General features: G+C 57.2%; 1 protein-coding gene across 1 annotated transcript; it reads right to left on the bottom strand.

Moving 5' to 3' along the window:
• Positions 1 to 1,183: 1,183 nt before the first annotated feature.
• CPLX3 (complexin 3) lies at positions 1,184 to 5,586 on the bottom strand. Its single transcript, XM_027123625.1, has 3 exons — positions 5,319 to 5,586; positions 4,050 to 4,137; positions 1,184 to 2,333 (listed from the first exon to the last, which is right to left on the bottom strand). Exons 1-3 carry the CDS (start codon positions 5,480 to 5,482, stop codon positions 2,109 to 2,111), a joined length of 477 nt encoding a protein of 158 aa, XP_026979426.1. The 5' UTR covers positions 5,483 to 5,586; the 3' UTR covers positions 1,184 to 2,108.
• Between the last annotated feature and the right edge of the window lie 8,496 nt (positions 5,587 to 14,082).

Genomic DNA, 14,082 nt, shown 5'->3' with positions numbered 1-14,082 from the left:
GCCCCGGAGGGTGGAGTGCTGACGTGAGCCTTGCTGCTGACGCTGCCAAGGAGGCCCATGCCCGCCCCCCACACACAGCCTGGGGCCGGGACTTGGTCTCCTCCAGCTCCAGGAAGATCAGGAGGGGTTTTTGTCCAGTGACTACCCTGGGGGGCAGCCTAGGAGCAGCTCAGAGGCCCAGACCCCTTCCCCTGGGATGCTCAAGAGAGAAGGCCCAGCGTGACAGCCTGAGCAGCAGTGCCCAGCTCCTGGGCCTGCGTCCTTCCCTGCCTCCACCCTCCTAACTCTTCGTCCTCTCTCCTCCACCTGTCCCTCCCCACATTACCTATTGCACAGGTTTTATGTTCCTTGTTCTTATTTTACAAAGGAGGCCTAACAGAAGCTTTGCCCTTGAAACCAAACCCTCAGCTCTTCCACCTGTAAATCTTGGCTGGCTTCTCCACAGGCTGGTGTCAAGTGGGGGCACCAGGGTCAGCCTGTAGCACCTTGTTCCTCTCAAGCCCCTGGGGTGGCCTGCTTGTGGACCCTCCTGGTTGGTCTCCTGGATACCCCCCCCCCCCACACACACACCAGTGAGCAGGATGAGAGGATGAGATTTGGACTCTTCACTTTTTTTTAAAGAATGGGTTACCATTTATTGATATGGTCCATCATGTGCCAAGGGCTTTACAAATGGTCACCTTTTGAAAGGTATTATTATTGGGTGGGGTGGGGCTCTTAATTTCACAGGGGGGAAAACAGGTTCAGAGAAGGAAAGGGACCTGCTCAAAGTCACACAGCAGTGCCTGGGCTGGAACACAGTTGTCCTGCCTTCTTTTTGTTACACCTTCCATTTCCAAGGTGTGGAGGGGGATATAGGCACAGGTGCCAGAGACAGCTGTGGTTGAGCCTCAGCCCCTCCTACAGTCTCAGGTAGTGACCCAGCCTTCCTGAGGTGCCGCCCATCCAGATGGCTGCCACAGCCTCCTCAAAGCCCAGAGTTATTTCATCGGGCCACAGGCTGAACCTGGTGCTCAGTCAGTGCGGGGACCCCGCCCCAGCCCAGGGCCCTGAGAGGGCAGAGCTTGAATATCCTATAGGAGCTGGCACTCCTGTGAAGCTGTGGGTGGGAGGGAGAGGACACCCCTCCAAGGGCAGGGTTAGGGGCCTGTGAAACCCAAGACTCCTGGAGGTCAGTAAGAAGTGGGAGAATAGGCAGGTCATCTGGAATTTTTATTTTTCACTGAGCTGAGAGAGGAAATCCAGCTATGGAATCCAGAGAGAGTTCTACAGGAACAGAACAGAAATTGGCTGGGCCCTGGGCCCAGAGAAGGCCCGGAGCCACCTGGGCTGCTGTTCAGTGCCAGCTTCATCCTTGGCACTAGGCCCCTCACAGCATCACTCAGCTTCCGAGAGCCAGAGCCCACGGTGGCAGCCGCTTAAGGCTGTGGCTGCAGCTGCTGCCCTACCCAACGAGGGCTGTGGGGTTGACTCTTAGGGGCCGGGGAGGCCAAGCTAGAAAGTCTTAGAAATCACCCAGTCCGTTCCCATGTTACAGATGATGAAATAAGGCCCAGAAAGGACACTGGGTTTTAAGGAGAATAAATGTGGAGACTTGAACTCAGGCCTCCTGACTGCTGAGGGTGTCTGCCTCAAGCCCCTCTCTAAGCGCATCTGAATGTCGGTGTCTAGAGGAGCTAGGCACCCAGGGGAGCTGGCCTGTGTTTGTGTTTGCGTGGGCCAGGATGCATCTGCGGCATATCCCTCTGCACATGCAGGGTCTCTGTGTCCCTCTGTGTGTCCCTCTATGTGTACTTCTATGTTCAGGAACTTGGGGCCATGGCCAGAGAGGGTCGGGCCTATTCTTACAATCTTGGGAGGCCTTCCCAGGCTGAGTAGGGAGGGTGGGTCCTGAGGGGTAGGGTGAGGAATGGAGACTTGGGTCTCATGGGAGAGGGAGAAAGCAGAAGGCAGATTGGAGCCATGGATGAGAAGGGTCCTGGGGCTGGCCTGGGGCAGGGAAACAAAGCCAAGATGGGCTATGGGTCCCTGGAATTTGAGGCATGCTGTTAGCACTTACGTGGGGCCAGCCCTCTGGTCACCCCCGTGGGCAACCCCAGAGGAAGTAGTCACATGATGCGGCACTTCTCAGCTGATTGCTTGAGGCCCCCCAGTGTGGTCTGGGCCTTGTCCTTAAGTGAGCCAAGGTCCAAGCCAGGGAGACTGGGCAGCTGCCCAAGGACCGAGGCCCTTTCCTCCTCCTCCTCTGTGTCCTCCTCAATCATCTTGGCCAGCTCCCGGGGCAGCTCCACGTCTCCACCTGCCATCTGGATCTGGCTCTCATCTGTCTCATTCTGAAGGGAAGAGGAAAAGGGGTGGGGTGGGGTTGGAGCTCTGTGAGAACCCAGAGTTGAGCGGCAGGGAGGAGGCCTGGGCTGGGTTCCAGGCCCCAAGATTCTGGAGCTCCATGTTCCAGTGAGCTCAGTCCCCCTCCCCCATCCCAGCATCAAGCTTTTGACGCTTGGATATGGAGACCTTGCACTTTTACACCACCTCACTTCACTCTGAGATGCTGAAGGTAAGGACACTAGCATAGTGAGTAATGACAACATGAAAATCCTTCAGAGGCAGACTGAGTCAGCTAAGTCGTGTGTTGACTATCATTAACTACACTGAAGGATGTTACCAATCACAGTGAGGGGTTCCATTCACCAAACACCTATCCTGTGGCTGACACTGAGCTGAGTGCTTTTAATTCTCACAACAACCCTGTGAGGTAGGTATTGTTTTTCCCATTTTACAAAAAAGGAAATTGAGGCTCAGATAACTTAAGTAACTTGCCCAAGGTCACACCACTAGGAAGTGAGGGAGCTAGATTTAAACCTATGTCCCTGATTCCAACATCTGTGCTCTCCTTACACAGCACCTGCCTACTGATTGTCATTGCACTTCCCTGTCCCTTTGGGGGCCCTGGGGCTTTCCACTTTATGTCCTACTGAGTTACAGCCAAGTCTGCTCTCTCCTCCTGGACTCAGCATTCCCCGATGGCAGAGTTGTGTCTCTTATACGCTTAGTGCGAGCACTGGAGGAATGACTCCATTCCTAGCTGAGTTTAACTCTCCCTTTGAGAGATTTTCAAAAGACTAGTGTGCTCTGGGGAGTCAGAGGCAGCCACGGGCTCAGTGAACATTTGTTGAGTGAGTGAATGTGACATTCACATATCTGATCTTCCAATTCAAGTGGAAGATCAAGGTCAGGTGTACCGCAGCCTGTGCTTCTGTATCTCTTCAGAGTCTAGCACAATTCTGGGCACGGGGAGTGGCTTGTGCCTCAGTTCCCTCCTTAGGCAACAGGAGTAGAACACTTACATGGTCCTCTGATGCTGCAGTACCTAGGGGAGACATCCTCCTGGCTGCTTGGCCAACCAAAGGGGTTCCTTTGCTCTCTGCAGACAGACTTCATACTCTGGAAGGCAGCAAGGGGTCCGGGAGCAAGTGCAGGCTCAGCATGCAGAGGCTTGATCTCTGATCCCGGTTCCATCACTCGCTGGCTGTATGGCCTTAGCCAAGTCCCTTAATTTCTCTGAGCCTCAGTTTCCTTATTTGTAGGTGTGGGTAGTAGCTACCTGGCAGAGTCACTGAGGGGTTAGGTAAGGGTGTGAAGGTCAAGTGCCTGGCCCACAGAAGGTGCTGCCTTCTTTCCACCCACCTCCCTCCCTGGGTGTTCAGAAGCCCCAAGAGATTTCACCTGTGGTAAAATCTACTGCCTTCCAACCCTCCATCTGCCTAGGCCTGACTCTGGGTTGGGTGAGTGGGGGTTGGAGGAGAGAAGGGCCTGGAATGGCTCCAGAAACACAAACCTATCAGTCCCCCGAGGACTGGACTACCCCTCAGCGCCAAGCCCTGGCTTGGCGGGCTCCAGTTAACAGTGAATGAATGAACGAGTGAGAGAACCCATGATTTAATCAAACACTCCCTGAGAGCTGCGGCGCCGGGAGCAGGGCAAAGGAGTTCGGGGCCCAGAGCTCAGGGGTCCCGGTGGTGCCTTACAGCCCGGGCTCCTAAGCTTACCTTGGGCAGCCGGTATTTGTCTCGGAAGTGGCTCCGCAGCGTGGCCCGCTCTGCCTTCCTCTGAGTGAACTGCGCGTCCCGCTCCATCCTGTGGGGGCACCGGGGGCGGAATCACTGCCCGGGCTGTGAAAATGGGCGGGGTCTGCGAGGAAGGGGCGGGAAGGGTCTCTGGGTCCTGGCGGCAGTTTGCATCCCTCCTGCCCGAGGGCCTGTATTTTGGGTGCTCGGTGCTCTGACCAGCCGGGATTAGTCTTTACTGCCTCTCCCAGCTATCACAGAGCCCTTTATCGCTTCCGTACCCGTCGCTGGACGGGAGCTATCGGTGCGGGGGTGTCTGTCTGTCTGTCTCTGCGGACCCTAACATATGTCCCTCGCGGTCTCCGACTCGGTCTTTTCCTTTCCTGACAGGTTGTGTCGTGTGGGGCGAAGTATTCAGGACAGACATGGGTTCGCGTCCTGAATCCACTACCACTTTATGTCTTTGAGTAAGTCACTTACCTTCCTCTTTTGTAAAATGGGGATAAGACTTTGCAACTCACAAAACTGTTATCACGATTAAGTGAAATAATAGCTAACATTTAATGATTTGCCATGTTCCAGGCGCTCCGCTAAGCAGTTTATGTGCATTAAGTAATTTAACCCTCATAAATACATAAGGCATGTTTTATTACCATTGCCATTTTACAGAAGAAGAAACCGAGGCACAGAAAGGTTAAGTAACTTGCCTAGGGTCACCCAGATAAAAAGAAACGAAGCCAGGATCTGACCCAAACAGCTTAGCTGTGGAGTTCAGCCCCTAACGCCACCCCAGCTCCCTCTCTGTCCCAGCGTCGTCCTCACACAAGTAGCCTCAATTATCTATGAGTGCCCCCATCTCAGGATCTGTCTCCATGACTGATTGCGCCTCAGCTGCACCGCTTTTCTCAGAGCCTCAGGCTCAGAGGAGCTCCAGCTGGAAGACACAGACGGCTGGGACCAGATCGGATTAAGGGATTACTTGTTTCGTCAGAAACAAGTAATGCACGTGCCCTCACCTTGTCCCAAGCCCCTATCTCCCCGTCCCCCACTCCTTCTGGGCCCGAGTGTGGAGCGGGGTTCTGGGTTTGAGATGGGATGGCTCTGGGGGCAGCCTAGAGGGCGCATCCCAGCCTCTCACCTCGTCTAGAAAAGTAGGGGAGGGGCTCGGGGTCTGAGATTGCCCTAAGGGTGGGCCGCGCGGCCCTTGGGGGGTGGGGAGGGCTGCTGGAGCCAGGAAGGGATCCCACTCACTTCTCTTCCACCAGTTGCTTCTGGTACTCCTCATACTCCTCTCGGCTCATGCCCTGCGCTTCGGCGGCCGACTTGTCCCCGTCCCCCTTGTCCTCGCCGCCCCCCAGGCTCCCAGTAAGGTTCTTCAGCTGGCCGCCCACCATGGTCTTCACCATGAACGCCATGGTCTTCTCTGGCCCGGGCACCGGGCGCCGGGTACCACGCGGCGGGCACCCAAGCACGTCCGCGCCTACTTCAGCACTAGGGCTTACGGACAGCTCCTGCCTGCGGCAGGAGCCCCACGCTCTGCACCGCCCACCGCCCGCCCCTGTCCGGGCCCGCCTCCACCTCCCCAAACCCCTCCTCACAGGAGGCGGGGGGCATGCACGGGGCTGAGGAGGCGGGACCACGTGCTCGCTCCTCACACCCGCCTCCCCCACGTGCCTCCTTCAATGCCAAGCTCCTCTGGGCACTGCTGCCAACGGATTGGGGCCGGCCGCGAGGGGTTCGGGGAGGGGGTCGCTCCCCAGGGGAACGAGCTGTGCTGTTATACGCCCAGCACACAGCTCCCTATTCTCCCGCCCACTTCCTCCTCCCCGGGTAGCCAGGATTTCAGCTGGGAATGCGAGTAGCCGTGGTCCCTCCCCAACCTTCTTTCCAACCCACTGCCCCAGCAGCTGCCCAGAGAGCTTGACACTGGGAAAGGCAGGGAGATCAGAGAGCAGGGAATACCAATTATGGCTCCATGGGTTGCCTCTCAGAGTTCTGGGTCACACGCCTGCCCTGCTGACCCCTGGAGCTACAGGGAGCATCGAGAGAGAGTTGTTCGTGGTGATGCTGCCTGGGCTGGACCAGGAGGCACCACTCCTTGTTCTGGCTGAATTTGGGGACAGAATTATACACAGCTGTGACTCCATCTCCCACCATAGCCCAGGGTTCAAGGCCTGTGGGGTAACTGGTCTTTTGTCAGTCAAGCCAGTCCTTGGCCTCCTTGCCTGCTTGGAGCCCACGCTCAGCTACCATCTAGAAGAGGTTGCCTTCAGAGAGATTAAGGTGAAGCTGGAAGGTAAATGACCATATCAAAGCTTGAGGAGAGGGAAATCACCTTTAATAAGGTTGGAGCTCCCCAAAAGCTAAGGTGTGGGTAAGAGCTGGGTACCCAGAGGCAGAGGACACTGGCCAAGCTCTCCACCTCCCAGACATAGAGTGACTTCCTAATAATGAGAAGTGGACATTTCTTCAGGGCATTGAGGTAGGTCACCCATGTATGCTGGGGGAGAGGGGCTGCCTCCTCAGAGCCCCCAGGGTCCTAGGGACTTGTGGTGCAGGACTCAAAGGAAGGCTGCCTGTGGACAAATAGTCCTGAAGGTTCTTGTCCAGCCCCTGCTTGCTGCCAGGGAGAGAAGAAGTTTACTTGGGCTTCTCCCTTCTGGGCTCTTGAGACCAGTCTCCTTATATTTACTACACCCACCTCCCTGCACTCACTGCACCATAGCACCCCCTGCTCTGGGGCCTTCTATGGCTCTCTTGGCCTGCTCCATCAGTACCACACTTTCCTCCTGGCATTCAAGGTCTGTCCAGGTCGTTCCAGCCTTATGGCCACCATTGCACTCATATATAACACATAAGCCTGTCATCATTTCCACCTCATACCTTTGCTGTTCTCCACATCTGCCGGCCATCCCCTCTCCCACTGTGCTTTTAAAACAGCACACTTCACTCCTCCTCCAGGACCACCCGAGCGCGCACTGATTCTTCTCGTCTTGAAATACCACCACCAAGGACTGTCCCGTTTCTAAGCTCCTTAGCACACCTTACATCTCTAAGCGTTTCATTCATTTACGAACACTCATTAAGCAGAAACGGTGACCTCCCCCCAACCTTTTAAATTCTCTTTGCCCAGTTTCACAAACTGGTCCCACCCTTTGCTCTACAGTATTGAACTTGCCACTTTTTCTCCAGAAGATATATTTTTTCATGCTTCCATGCCTTTTCTCATGCTTTTTCCTCTATATCAATGCCTTTACTTATCTTGTCAGGCTGGAAATCTCCTAGTGGCCTTGAGGACCCATATCAAATGTCCCTTCCAGGTGATTCCCTGATCTCCCCAAGCTGGCTCAAGTACTTTTTCCTGCACTCTGATAGCCCCTGAGCTTCCTGCCATCATGGCATTGACCACAAAGGACATGACTGTCAGTTACTTGTCAGTTTCTCACATTAGAGAGTGAGTTCTGTGAGGGTAGGACCTAGATGGGACCAGGAGATGAGCAGTCAGTCAGTAGTCTCTATTGAAAAAAATGGGTCCTAACTTGGGCGCTGCTTCTTGCCAGCTGGGGGACCATGCAGGTCCCCCGCTGGGCCTCAGTACCCCCTCTCTCAAATTGAAGTGGCTATGGCCCAGACCCAAGAGATGCTAGGTAGGTGTGGGAAGTCCTGCCATGGGAAGGCCCACCTGAAGTGTACATAGCAGAAGAAGCCTGCAGTCTGGATGAGGAGGAAGAACAGGAAGATTCCAGGCTGCAGACACGAGGAAACCCCTGGGGGCCGACCAGGTGGGCAGGAGTCCTTGGCTGCCGCTTTCTGAAAGGAGGAGGGAGGAGGGAGGGGACCTAGAATCTGGGCCACTGTTGGCTTTGTTTCCCTCTCCCAGTGTTGGGGTACCTTGACTCTCATCCAGGGTACTTGGAGAGAGGGCAGAGTACAAAGCTGCCTCCCCACCCCAGATCCCATGGCTCCATCTGTGGGAACAGCTGGGAGGGCCTGGGGCCTGGGATCTCCAGGGGGCCGAAGTCTCTAGAGATAAACAAGAGAGAGAAGTAGAGAGCAAAAGACAGAGTGATGGAGAGGGCAAGGAAAAGAGCAAGATGGGGAGGGGCACAAGGAAGAGTGGACTTCACTGCGAAGCTTTGAATGATCTTGGGCACAGCCCATTCCCGTTTATCTTCTGGTCATTGTGGAAGCTGGGCCAAGTGGTCTCCAGGGCCCTGCTGGTACTGAGAGTCTGTGGGACTCTCCAGAGAGCAGAGAAGGCAGAGAGAAGATGATATCTGTGGGCCTGCATGCCTGTGTGCATGCACACACAGACAGACACAGGTGTGCCTGACAGGAGTCCCAGGAGGGGAGGGCAAAGGCAGGAGGGGCCTGGGGCTGCAGAAGTGCTGGAAGAAGGGGGCTGAGCCCCACGGCCCCCGCTTCCTTGCCCCTCACCACTGGACCCCGCAGGTCCTTCTGCAGAAGGCTCAGGATCTGGGCCAGCTCTAAGAAATGATGCTTGGTGCCCACAGGCAGATAGAAGACCTGGGCTCTTGAGGCCATGTGAGCAGCTGCATCCCTGGTGCAGGGTGAAAACCAAGGGAAAGAGCTCATTATCCCCTCTGATTGCGCCCAAACTGCCTAACCATTTCTCATAATCCCCAAAGGCAGCACCTGGGTGAGAAACAGACGCCATCCATATGGCTCCTTTTGGGGACTGGTCTTTTTAACCCCAGAGCTTCTCCTCAAGACAGCTTTAGCTCAGAGAAGCATCTCCCTAAAGCTGTCTGTCTCCACCCCAGGCTCCCTGGGCTCTGCCTTCAGTCTCTGGCCCCCAGGGATTTAGATCCTCTTCCTCATCCCATCTTCCCTCCCCCAGGCATCTAGATGTAGGGAGGAGGGCTGGGGTTGGGGTGCAGCCACAGCATACAACCTGAAGCCATCCTCCTCCCATGGCATCAAGGTGACCCCCTGCCCCCAGGGCTCTATGGGTAACTCCAGAGGCCTGGCCTAGAGAGGGCTGCTGGGAGGCCGGAGGAGGGTAAAATGAAGTCATGGACTGCCCACCCCCCAGCTGGGCCTGATTTTGGTTGTGCTCCCTCCAAGAACCCCATCAAAATGTTCCCTGCTGGGACTTCCCTGGCAGTCCAGTGGTTAAGACTCCGTGCTGCCAGTGCAAGGGGCGCGGGTTCGATCCCGCGTGCCACGTGGAGTGGCCAAAAAAAAAAGTTCCCTCCTTCCAGAAGCTATCACTGAAGGAAGGCTCAAATTTACTAACCCTCCTGGGGTGAGAATGTCTCAGGGAGTTGTGCTTAAACTAGGAGTTTCAAAATTTTAACTTGATTCAGTTAATTTCAGGTCAGTTCAACAAACCTAACTCGGCCCCTAGCCCCTCGCTATGCTGCAGACTTTGTGCTGGGTGCTCGGGAAATGATGAAAGGAATAAAGGATTAATGGGGGGGACGGTCTTCAGGCAGAGAAGCCAAGTTGGTGGATGGAGACTTCTCCTTCCTCTCCCCCAGGATCCTCATCTCCCTGTGCCCTTACCTCATCTCTTGCAGGTCTTGGAGCAGAGTCCGCTGTCCATGGAGTAGGGCACTGACCTTAGCTGAGTCCTGCAGGAGTGCCAGCCTCTTCTCTAGGGCCCAGGGCACAGCCCCTCTCTTCTCAGAGTTCACCTTCCCCCGGGATTTGCAGCCCTCTTCCTTCTAGAGGCCTTACCCCATTACCTGGGCCCTCCTCGTTTGGGATACATTAGGTTTCTCTAACCCTCTCCACCTGGGCTTCTGACTCCCGCCTCCTCTCAAAGCCTCTCCTTGAGGATGGTGGTTTCCCCCTTGACAGTGGCCAATTGGGAGCTTTCTCAAAGTCCCTCCCCTTTCCGGTAGCGGTTCTCCCCCGAAAGGAGGCCAGTCCTCTCCTCCCCACTTCCCCCAGGGCACAGTCAACTCCCGGTGCTTGGGTCATCGGCCACCTCTCTCAGGGGTGGGTAGAACCTGGCAGGGGGAGTCCTGGGCCTGGCCTTGGCGTGTGGCCTCCCTCCCCTCTGCCCGACTCCAGCAGCCCAGCCTCAGCTGCTCTGTCCTGAGGACATGATTCAAACCTAGAGCTGCCAGAGCCCAGCAAAGCTCACAGGAGCCGCTGGCCTCTTCTGCCCAGAGTCTAACATCTTGACTGAGCTCCGCTCTCAGGCCCCAGGCTGGGTCTGCCATGGGACATGACTCCCCAGGGGAGAAACCAGGATGGCAGTGGAGGGGAAATGAGGATTCTGAGCATTAAGCAAGCGTATGTGAATCAAATCACACGTGGAGCTACATGCAAATAAACACCCGGTCTATTTCTGTCACTTGTCTGGAGACCCACATCTAAATACGCGGCAACTCGTTTCCCCAGCCCCAGCCGTGGGGCTCTGTGAGCCTTCGCTTGTGCAGAGCCGCCCTCCTGCCCATTCCCCTGCCTGGCAGGTCCACCCCATCGTGCGACCTGCAGCATTTCACCCCTGCCCTCCGTTCCCTCCAGACCCTGGGGGAGACTAGTTCCCCAGTACGGTGCTTGCTCCTCTTTCTGGACAGAGGGGGCGCACCGGTGCCATCAGACCCAGTGCCTGCGGGGCTCGGCTTCTCCAGGCCTGCAGGCAGCCCCTTGGATGCCTGAGGGGCCACTCACCCAGGCTTCCTCCGGCCTGGCTTGGCCTGGGGACACCAGCTGCTTCTTCCGTTGCCTCTCAGCCTGTGCCAAGTGCTTGGAGAGACCCTGGAGAGCCTGCAGAATCTGGCTGTGTCTGTGCAGTGTCTCCTCCAGGGCAAAGCTTCTTCCCCCTGGGGATAGGGGCAGAGCTGGGACAGGCAGCCGGCAGCTGGGGTGGGGCAACAGATCCTATCTTTCGAAGGCTTCTTGAGGGCCAGAAAGGTGTGGCTTCTGCCTCCAAGACTCTCCCCTGGAAAGAGGTGTTTGGGTGGTGGGGCAGGGACAGGACACATCACCTGGGCCCCAGAGCCTGCTTACATATGGCCTCCTCGGGCCTCCGTGTCCCCACTGGTTAAAGGACTCCTGGTTCGAAGGGAAGAGGATCCTGTGACCCTCAATCGAGCCCTTGCCCCACCTGCCCGTTCCCTGGGTCCCTACCCTCTTCCTGGACTTCACAGTTCGGCTTTGGAATCATGTCCTCCTTGGTGCCCAGGACCAGCCTTGCCCGCAGCCCTTCCAGCTGCCTTGCCAGGCGGAGCTGCTCTGTCTCCAGGAAGGGCTGCGGGGGAGGCTGGAGGAAGAAGATGAAAACTTAGGCCCCAAACCCGTGGGAGATCTGGGGGCCGGGGAGTCTCCTCACAGGGCCTCCCACAAGCCCAGTCCCCCTCCCTGACCAAACATTCATCCCAGGATGGGAAGACACCCCCACCCCGCTTGTTCTCTTTCCCATACAGCTGGTTCTCCTTCTGCCACCAGGCCCAGAACATTCCAGTCCTCCCAGGCCCACTGCACTGCCGACCCTCACACCCTTCTCTCCTGCTGCAGCCCAGACCCCAGCAGCTCTCTCAGGCCTCAGGCCTTGGTCCATGCCACTCCCTGTGTTCTTCCAAGCTCATCTTTGCCATGCGGTCTTCCCTGCTCTCCTGGCTGGTTAGGATGCCTCTGTGCTCCCATAGCTCCTAGTCAGGCTGGGAGGTCCTTGAGGACAGACAGGGCCTGGCTCTGGGTCACCTCTGGTCCCCAGCACTGCCTAGCACAAGACTTGGCCTGAGCAGAGCTCCATGAGCCGGTAGAGATAAGGGTTGGAATGACAGGTCTGGTAGCTGGACATGAGAAGAGCATCCAGGGAGGGGAGGGATCCCTGGGCTGCCTCTCCCCCAGCCCTACCCCCAGGGAAGGCCCAGGGCCAGCGCTACCTCTGCACCCGGCTCACGCAGACTGAAGGTCAGGAAGGACATCATGGTCATCTGGAAAGGGGGGTAGAGAGGGAAGGTAGCTCCCACCCGGCAACTCACTCACTCAGCCCTCTCTCCCCAGCCTCCATTATGTTCCTGGCAGGCAAGAGATCTGGGTGACTTTGGGCAGCTCTGACCCTTGTCTTGTTCACTTCATGGGAAAGGTGTGAGGATCAGACCAGCAGATGGGTGGGCTGTGAGGGTTGACCCCCACACAGAGCCAGAGGGGGGCCGCCAGTGAGTGAGAAAACTGGACCGTCCTGACCTAGAGCCATGACCACAGGCCGAGCAGCACCCTCAGGCCACCACACAGAGGCCACCTCCTCCGCGTGGCTCTGACCATGTCACTGTCCTCCTCAGCAACCTTCCAGGGCTCCCCAGCTCCCAGAGTGTAAAGACCAAAGCCCTGTCATTCCAGGACTCCCACCTCTGGTTGCTCCCTGCTCCCCAGCTGAGTTCCTCCACGGATTCTCTGTTATATCACATCCTTTTGCTCCATTTCTCTAAATGTCCCTTGCGGCTGTCCCTCTTCCTCTTGCCACACAGCTCCCAGCTAGGGGCCCTCACCTGCCAGGGTGCTGGTGGCTGCCGAGACCCCAAAGAAACCTCCAGGGGCCAAAAGCAGGGGCCCCACATCGACACAGACCTCATCCGGGTCGCTGGGAGTGAGGTCACTGTTCAAGGACACCTGAGGGGCACAGAGGGCGCGGGCCCCTTGCAGAGGGAGCCCACTCCTCTCCCCTGACCCCGGCAAGGGGATCGTCCCCACCTGACTCACTGGCTCCCCTGGCCCGGAAGGCAGGCAGCAGCTTGGTGTCAGAGTGGTGCAGAGGGGCTCGAACACCCGGTCTCACGCCAGCCCTCCCAAGCATGTGCTCAGGGCCAGTTGGGGGTCTGTGTAGGGAGGAGGATCCCTGGGGTGCTGCCTGCATGGACCAGGGACAGTGTGTGGTGTCACAGGTATGTCTGTGGGGTCATGGGCATTCGTAAAGCTCGAGCCCTGTCATCTGCACTCCCTGCCTGGTGGACCCACAAAAGCAGGAGGGGAGACTCCCACGCAGCCTCTGCCCCCAGTAGGTGATCTGTGCTCTGAAGGGGTAAGGCCGGTTCCGGAAGTCCTGGTGGCAGGAGCCCAGCACCCGGCTGGCTCCATCCCTGTGGGCACTTGGAATCCAGCCAGGCCACACAGGACCCAAGGCCTAACCAGCAGGTGTGGTCCCAGAGGCCGTTCTTCCCAGGCCTGCAGTGCCAGCCACCCCCACTGGTGCAGGACCTGTCCTTGCTGTCTAGCTCGAGCCTCCCTTGCTGTCTTCTGCTCCTGTAGCAGAAGAGAGGGGAGCGGGGAAGCAGGCCTTGCCTGGCAGAATGCTGGGACTTGGCCCTCCCTGGGACTCCTCCCCAGGGGGCAGAGCCTGGACCAACAGTGGGGTTTCCACCCCCAGTCCCCCGGGCCTCGTCCCACGGGCTTCCCTCTGGGTACGGCTTCTCTTTCCTTTCCCTTCTGCCAAGCTTGGCCTGCAGCAGGACAGACAACACGAGACTCATCCTAGCAGCCAGGGACAGTGTGACCAGCCTGCCTCCCCCGCAGGGGCGGTGCCGCTAGCTCTGGGTGTTTGTTAGGAGTGTTGAGCCTGAGACGCCCTGAGTCTCTCTGGGCTCATGGACACGCAGAAGCTCTCACACCAGAGAGCCTGTCACCACTGCCTTCAGCCACGAGGGAGGCGGCGCGGGGCAGGGGAAGGGCCATGTGACCCGGGGCAAGTTACCTCAGCTTTCCAAACACTAGTTTCCCCACCTTTAAAATGAAGATAATAATTGAGATTCCCTCATAACATTGTTATGAGGGTCAACCAAGTAATGAATGTGAAGTACTTGGCGCTGTGCCTGGCGTACAGTAAGCTCAGGTCATAAACGTTAGCAATTACTCTAATTGTTACCAGCTAGGGGATGCCTGCCGAGAGACACTGACGAGCTGGCCCAGCTACTGAGGAGGCAGCCTGGCTCAGGAGCGATGGGCAGCCACGTCATCTGAGAGAAAGAGACGGTGCAGGCAGGCAGCTGGTGCGGGAAAGGCGTGGACACTCCATGGGCAAATCTGCCCTCGTATCTCA

This window comes from Aethalodelphis obliquidens, unplaced genomic scaffold (genome assembly GCF_003676395.1).
Source record: "Aethalodelphis obliquidens isolate GAN/ISIS:26980383/991018 unplaced genomic scaffold, ASM367639v1 scaffold26, whole genome shotgun sequence".
NCBI classification, from domain to species: domain Eukaryota; kingdom Metazoa; phylum Chordata; class Mammalia; order Artiodactyla; family Delphinidae; genus Aethalodelphis; species Aethalodelphis obliquidens.
The sequence above is the reverse complement of the archived record's forward strand: the minus strand, read 5'-3'. Positions and strand labels throughout refer to the sequence as shown.

Bases quoted from the DNA above. Each gene is read 5' to 3' on its own strand.
- CPLX3 (XM_027123625.1), bottom strand. From the start codon at position 5,482: ATGGCGTTCATGGTGAAGACCATGGTGGGCGGCCAGCTGAAGAACCTT. The intron at 4,138-5,318 runs GTGAGTGGGATC...GTGCCCCCACAG, and splicing joins AAGCAACTGGTGGAAGAGAA to GATGGAGCGGGACGCGCAGT. The intron at 2,334-4,049 runs GTAAGCTTAGGA...TCTTCCCTTCAG, and splicing joins ACAAATACCGGCTGCCCAAG to AATGAGACAGATGAGAGCCA.